General features: G+C 34.3%; 1 protein-coding gene across 1 annotated transcript; it reads left to right on the top strand.

Annotated features, from left to right (window-relative positions):
* Positions 1 to 268: 268 nt before the first annotated feature.
* On the top strand, positions 269 to 6462 carry LOAG_09100 (hypothetical protein; the record flags this gene model as incomplete). The annotated part of the gene is made up of 18 exons (XM_003144629.1): positions 269 to 379; positions 869 to 950; positions 1080 to 1198; positions 1320 to 1448; positions 1785 to 1916; positions 2072 to 2141; positions 2570 to 2679; positions 2967 to 3053; positions 3248 to 3357; positions 3596 to 3632; positions 3862 to 3939; positions 4109 to 4234; positions 4471 to 4538; positions 4822 to 4996; positions 5350 to 5468; positions 5742 to 5835; positions 5988 to 6218; positions 6403 to 6462. The coding sequence occupies 18 exons, from the start codon at positions 269 to 271 to the stop codon at positions 6460 to 6462; spliced, it is 1938 nt and encodes a 645-aa protein (XP_003144677.1).
* Between the last annotated feature and the right edge of the window lie 1444 nt (positions 6463 to 7906).

Here is a 7906-nt window from a genome sequence, read left to right as displayed (position 1 = left end):
TCAATCATGAAGAGAATGCCAAATGCCATACTTATCAGAGATTTAAAACACAAATGTTTTAACTGATACATTGTTTGGAATGAATTGTGGGCGTGAAGGCAGTCAGCTTGTTACCTTATATAATCCTTATGTACACTCCGGAAATTAGAATCGATCATTTGAAAAGAATAAGAGTAATCGATCAGTCAGTCGACATTCTCTTATTCACTTTTTTTTCCCATGTTATACTTCTTCACTTAAATGAATCATTTTAATTTTAGATAGCAATATGAGCCGGCGCTATCAAAAATGGGATGCCAAGAAATTGACAATGAAAAAGCTCATCTATTATGATAGCGATCTAGCACCGAGATTTGATGATGATGACGACGATGGAAAGGTGAGTTTTCTTTTTTTGAGTTTGTATTAATGGAAATTATTCAAAGTTTCCTTAACAAGTAGATCAGTCTGGATGGTTCGAGATTTGGCGTTATAAGCCTTTTTCCGAGTACCGTTTGCATATTCATAACCAACATGAACTTAAATCACGAATATTCGACGAGCCGCTAGGTTATGGAACAAATTAGTGATTGTTATTATTTAGTTAGCACACTATTCATCCTGGTGATAGTCGTTTGTGGCAGTGATATCGTTGCATGAAGTTACTTGGTCTCCAGCTATGATTGAGACCGTTGAAACAACCATTCTGGTCATTTTCAAAACAGATGTCCGCCACTTTATTGTATGCCTGGATGATGAGCTGTTAAAATACTATATCCTCACCGTTGAACGATAACTGAAGTAGTTCATGAAGTCAAGTAGTGAGGTTCGATTGTTCATGCAAAATTTTTAAGCGTCCTTCAAATTTTTCTCCTGATTTTCCATTTAGGAACTCGATCCACGTCTCTACAAAGTGCAGGGACGAAGCACTGGTGGTGGATATGGGCGAGGTGGAAGAGGTTCGGGAAAAGGTGTGGTTTTAAATCATTATAAACGCATTTTTCAATATTTAATTAAGAATCTCTAACAAGTTTTCTAAAGTTGGTGAAATAGTTCTTTTAGATTAGAGCTTTGAATGGCTATTGCTATGGAGTTTCCAGGTAGTGGAAGAGATCGCGTACCGATAAAAATTCATCTTGATAACAGACGTGATAGGCAATTACAACGTGGTGCCGGTGGTAGTGCGACCACTACTGCAGTTGTTATGAATCAGATCAAGGTATATGTTTTCTCAGATATGTTTCCTTAAACTTATATTTTATACTTTAGAATTATGGAAATTTTATACTTTAGAATTATGGAATTAGGAAATTAATTGAGGCTTTGAATGATTACTTCAGGTCGTAAGAGGTGCTACAATTGGAAAGGATTTTATTATGCGATCAATCGAGCAATATGTCGACGATGTAAAACCTTTACTATTCAGAGTGGATCGAGGCGATATAACATTTTTCGTTGAAGATGACGATGTAAATAAAATTATTTACTGATAATTTCTTAATTAGATTTTAGTGATATATGTTTTTCATTATCCATTTGGTATTTTCACATGAGGAAAATGTGAGCGTGAAGCTGCTTCGAGATAGTTATGCAATACAACATAAGTTTACGAGCAGATTGGGTCTAGAATAACTTCAGTCTCTTGCACTTTGGCGCTGCACAAAGCTCTGACTCTTTAATTTTTGGCTTTTTATTTTCTGAAACTATGTATATTTCGGTTGGAAAAAATTCAAAGACATCGAAGAATTTATTACGTGGCTTCATTTCTTTCTAGATTTTAATCTGTATTATTCAATATTATTCAGACAGCTGCGGCAATCCATGCAATATCAAGGCGTGTTCGGGATCCGAATACAAATGCGCCAATTACTTTTCTGTTATCACGTGTATCAGCTGGTTTTGCCACAATATCAATGAATGAAAGAGATCTCATTGCGGTTCCTTTTAGTTATTAGTGGTTGGCGTGATAATTTGAATAGGGAAATCGGCATCATTATCCAATAGTTCAGTTTTTGGCTGTTATCAAAATCTCAGTTGTTTCCAACAAATTCTTGATAATCTGAAGAAAAAACTGTAATTTGCTTCGTTTCAGGAATGTCTGAAGAAACGCTATAACGCGAAAACACATGCTCTTGATTTGAGTGAGTTCGGTTTAGATGAACGTAAGTTTGATATTCTTTACTCGACCCAATGATTTCTAAAAAAGCAGTACGTACTTAATGGGCTATCTTAACTCAATTATTCGTGATTTAGCTCTTTCAAAGCATGGATACAGAAGTGAAATAAGCTTGAATAAGCCTACGTATTTCCTTGGTTAATTTTAGATTTCTGTAGCGGTTTATTTTCCTTTTAGTTTTAAAGGTTATGGTTTTTCTCCTGTCAAATCAATAAATTCTCTGACATAATTAGTAATTCGATAGCAGTAGAGGTATGGCAGATGACTCGAAGTATTTTCCTGGCACGATGGGGAAGCTGTTGGATCAAAAATCCATCCTTTTAATCCGTTAAGCTGTTATCCCAAGGCAGGATGACTGATAAGTTTATCCTTCTATTTCCAAATAACTTCATTATTGTCGTTTGAATGTTTCAGTGTTCCGTTTGAGAAGTTTGCATCTTTCTTTAACTCGTAACAGTATTATGATGGCTGTTGTTGATTTGATCGATCAACACTATGGAGGTGTAACTGCTTTAAGCATGAAGGTATTTGTATATGTTATTTATAGTCTAAAATTCTTAAGCATGGAAATGCACCTGAAATCCGGTTTCGGCGGATACTTGTCAAAGTACAGAGGAGCAGGGGCTGAATAGTGTTGAAATGTAACAATTTTCGGATTGTATTCTGATTAACGATTTTCGGATTATATTCTGATGAGATATCTAACTGGTGGTCTTGTGAGGGCTAGGGGAATGAGTGTAAGATGAACTGGTTCCTGTTTTACAAAAATAGGAAAGTTTTTTTTGTTCTGCAAGTCCCACTCTATTTTCAGGGAAATCGCCTTCGCTTCTTGGATTTCTTTGCATGTCTTCTTTATCGCATCAAAAATGTAAAAACGTTGGATTTATCGGCTAATCAGGTAGCTAACACTTTGTTTGATTTCTTGGATTTTGGTTAGTTTTTCTTTTTTTTTTTAAGGGGAATTGATCGAAAATTACCAATGGCGACATTTGTTATCAAAAGGCAGATTTCACTAAATATTCGACATGCATGTATACCAAAAGTAAAGTTAGTATTTGTGTAAATTAAAAAACTGGTCCCATGTTAATTCAGATCGACAAGGAGTTGGAATTGGATAAACTGAAAGGATGGCCAATTGAGACATTATTTTTCGAAAACAATCCTTTGTGTGGTTCGTATTCGTCAGCAGAAGCTTATTTAAGGTTATCATTTGCTTACTGCGAGTTCTTTTTGTTTTTAACATTATTTCAAGCGCACGCATGTACCGTGTCAGGTTATTACGTGCTGAATTTTCGGTGAAGTGAAGGTTGTCTCATTCTTCAAAATTTATTACCACCGAAAATTTCCTTGCTCTCATGTTTCATTTCATATGTGGTGGATGGACATTTATGTGTGCATATCCATACATTATATAATATAAGAATGTTCCCTCGATTACAGTGCTATTCATCGTGTCTTCCCGAAGGTGACCATGCTGGTAAATCTTTTCTATTTATGGAGTAGTTTTATGTATTGACTGAAGCTATTGTATGGTGCGGAACGTTCTGGAATTGAATTATTGTGTTGCATTTGATGTTTTTGTTCAGTAGAGCTATGCTACAAATGATTATGAAGCAGTATTCCAGAAGAGCATTTTTATTAGTTCGTGCATTCTTTACAGGAACAAGAACCAGTCCTTTTCTTTGCATCATTTTGAATATTTTCAGGATGGTATACCAGTCCAACGATCTGCTTCCTGTGCGGTACCAGATTTGGATGAAAATGCTAAGCTACCTCTGTTCAAGGTGAACACCTTTACCAAGAAGTTTCTACTTCTGCATGATCAACATGTGACAATTGTAAAATGGTTATATAATCTTGCAGAATTACTCTCAGAATATAGAATTGTTTTTTCTTGATTAGTGATTGATTTGTAAAATCCCACGACCAGTCAAGGTTTTTTGTTGTTTTTAGCCAAGCTTTTATGGCACCGATGATTACCGCGCTCTTATCGAAGCATTCATTTTCGAATTTATGGTTGCATATGACGATCCAGATGTTAATAACAGGAAAAATCTGATTAATGCTTACGACGAAAATGTTAGTCCTCTTTTATGCACTTTATGGTTTTCCAAAATGCAACATAGCTTTGATACTGGGATTGAAAAACATTCTGGAACTTTGATGTTTTCCAGTGTCTCTACATATCATTTCTTTAATGACTCACAATATTTCTCTGCAAACAACTCTGTCAACTAACTGTTATTTATTTATAAATAAGACGGATTGGTCACAAATTTTCTTGTTGAGTGAACTTATCAGTTTCTGATTTCTAGGCTACATTTACAGTGTGTGCGGAAAATTTGACGGATGCAAATGAAAGAAAGCCTTATTTCAACCCGAGGTTAGCATCATTATTGTGCGTAGCCTTACTTTATTTGATTACTACGCGTTACCATTGAAATTTTTGATATTGACAGTCGCTTAGATGGCTGCCTTTTAATAATGAATGATATGCTTGAGCACTATGATTTGTATAGCATTCTTCTAGCATGTCATGTCCTAAATTTCAATATAAGAGGTTTTTCTGTACTCCTTATATTGAAGGATGAAATTTTAAAATACAAATCATTCATTTATGAAAGAATAGCGGAAACAAACATCATTAATGTTACATTTCATTGTAGTATATATAGTACGTATCGTAAAACATCGCACAATATCAAATGTATGGAAAGATGGGAACGTTTTCGAGAAAAAGTAATATATAAAGGAGCTATGGATATCATTGTTGCTTTACGGAAACTTCCAGCTACCAAACATTTGATGGATACATTTCTGGTTGATGTTTCTTTAATAACTGTGAGTTTAGTAATTTTTTATCTTAGTCAAAGTAGTCTGTTCTAAGATTGGCTTAGGGACTAGTGAATGACTTGGTATGTTTTTACCGATTGCATAATGTTGGCTGCCATCCGATAATGATGTTAATGAGTGCTAAGCCAATAACACAAAATAGTATAATCCCAGAATAGTATGAGGATGGAGAGGTTTATTATATCGTTGAGCTGATCGGAAAAAAGTCGCAGAAATCAGCTTTTTATTCGGGAATTGTTACTCATTATTTATATTATTGATCTAAGCTATGATGAATATGCTTAACATTTATTTCCTTATTTTTCAATTCTATTGCATTTTTGTAAGTGAGCAATTTCTAGGACAAACATATGTGTTTCGCCGTGGAAGGTTTCTTCCGTGATGGTTTGGAAAAAGTTGGAGATGACGATGAACTCAGATTTTTTTGTCGTAATTTTGTTGTTGTGAACAAAGGTAACGGGTAAGTTTTACAAAGTTCTTGCAGATATTGATGTCTTTTGACAGCTGGCAATGGCAGCATAGTGAAGAAATGTTAATAAGGTTTTGATTAGGGGTAAGAGAAACTGTGTCCCAGTATTAGTAATAGATGTCTAGTTTCAGAAAAATTTTTTAAACATTGCTGTTGTGCTCTTGCGTTTCTGTTTGTCTTTCAAACCCTTCGTGCCAGAAGCTTCATAACTCCCTGATTTTTGTTTTTTGCTATCGTATAGAAAGTCAAGCACCCTATCTTCAGGAAAATAGCAGTTGTCAACGATATGCTGTTTGTCAGTGGAGTATTTTTGGAACGGATACAACGTTATAAATCGATGATTACGAATTCCTTAAAGGTTTTATCTTTTTTCATTTGTCTACAAGCCCATACCCTAATATATTTCATTAATTTTGCAAAAAATGAATAGAGAGCTTTTTTGAAGTTGTGTGCTTTCACTAGTGACCGAAAGTTATTGCAAAGAAAATATTTCCATGGAAGTACTTTTAGGTACCAGCAGATGCTGCAGTTGCAACAACAGATGCGATGGGTGGAATGTCCATAGCAGATAGTATTCAGAGTCCCGCTGCATCAGTTCCTCAGCAACTGACACCAACTGAGCGTGCTGCTGCAGGCGATCAGCAAATGCAACAACAAATGGTTGAAGCATTTTGTCAAGAAAGTAGAATGAAGCCGGAGTGGTCTAAGAAATGTTTGATTGATCAAAATTGGAATTACGAGGTTTGTTTCAGAATCTTCTTTTAATTTTGAAATCGAATTAACATTCTGAAAAGCTGCTTATCAGACAAAGGTCAACATGATGAATCTGAAGGGGTTTTATTTCCTCATTATTTGTGTTTATCCGCCTACTTGTTGGTTCTCAATGATTTTTTTATTGGCATGATAATTTTTATCTGTTATTCAGGCTGCAGGGCAAGCATTTTTGGCTGTACGTGACAGGATTCCGGCTGAAGCTTTCCAATAGTAGTTGTATTAAAAACTTTATTTCGGAAAATTTTGAGTCGTAGTTTTCGGTATACTAGGAATTTTTATATCAGTTGTTGCCGTGTATAGTAATTATATTGGTAGGTGATTTTGTTTTTCGTCAATTTGTCTAATTTTTCCATAACTATTTTCCTTTTAATTGCGGTATTCAGTGTCATGTTTTTGGAAGATTAAGCTATTGCATATATGAGCTCTTGATGTTACTTCAGCCCTTTATAGTTATTAATTGCGATGAATTACTAAGGTAGGTACTAAACTATAAAATATGCAAGTGTATATTACACGTTTTGTTCACGTTCTTGTTGTGTTCCTCACTTATTCTGCTTGTGAAGCAGATTTTTGTGGCAAAAATCTTTTTGTCCTGGTTGAAGTAGTGGTTCTTCACAATTATCTTTATTGAAAAATAATTGTTGAACCATTACCTGCTTCATCAGTTTTCATTTCATTTTTTAAACTCAATAAGTTTTTAATTTTTGATGATATTTAATCTGTGTTCAGTCCATGCTTGTTGACAAATTGTGCGTTTGCAAGTATGCTCTTTTCTTAATCTTTCACAGACTAGGAAGTATGTTTTCATATTCAGTTTTTACATTGTAGTGTCGCCATGTAATATTGTCTGGGAAATATCGTTATGGCATATTTCATTTTTTTTTCCTTTTTTTTCTAACGATCAAATTGAGGCTGGAAGGGAAGGGAATGAATTGCAAGGAATTTTGATATTTTACCATGTCATCAACTCAGGGCATATGTTTTGACTAAACAGGAAAACAATAATTTCTTGCTTCGTAAATACCGGAAAGTTGGAAATGGTAGCAGTATCATGCGATTCTTAACTATTACAATGATAATGTCCCACAAAAATTTTCTTGATTATACTTTGGGACATAATTTATTTTTTAAGAGAAAAGGAGTCATTGGGCGGATATGCCAGCTCCTTAATATGGCTTTTGCCAAAGAGGAAGAGAGAAGTGCAAACATCTCCTTCTTCATTTTACTTCGCTACTTCACATTTTTCTATTGCTGTTACTGCTTTCTTTTCCATTACTTAAAGGTCCTTTTTTGCTTACGGTGCAAGAAATTTTCTGATTGTCAGGGTATGTATATGAGTTTTTGACTTGGTAATCAGTTTTTTTTTTTCTTTTTTTTACCTCAGCTTTGTCCTTTTTTGTCTCACTGATCGTTTTATCGTTTGCAGTACTAAATCATTTGTCTTGTATTTTCATGTTTTTCAATAAATTTGTGAAATTACAATATGTTGAATAAAAAAAATTCTGCAACATATTTAGTGTGCGTTCTTACAGGCTATCCGTCTATAATCTGAAAGCATTAGTTTTACTTCTTTTTCTATTCAAAATATTACTTTAAGGAGAATGCATGTATTATTATTATTATTATTATTATTATTTATTATTATTATTATTGTT

This window comes from Loa loa, assembly GCF_000183805.2.
Source record: "Loa loa unplaced genomic scaffold supercont3.67, whole genome shotgun sequence".
Lineage (NCBI taxonomy): Eukaryota > Metazoa > Nematoda > Chromadorea > Rhabditida > Onchocercidae > Loa > Loa loa.
The sequence above is the reverse complement of the archived record's forward strand: the minus strand, read 5'-3'. Positions and strand labels throughout refer to the sequence as shown.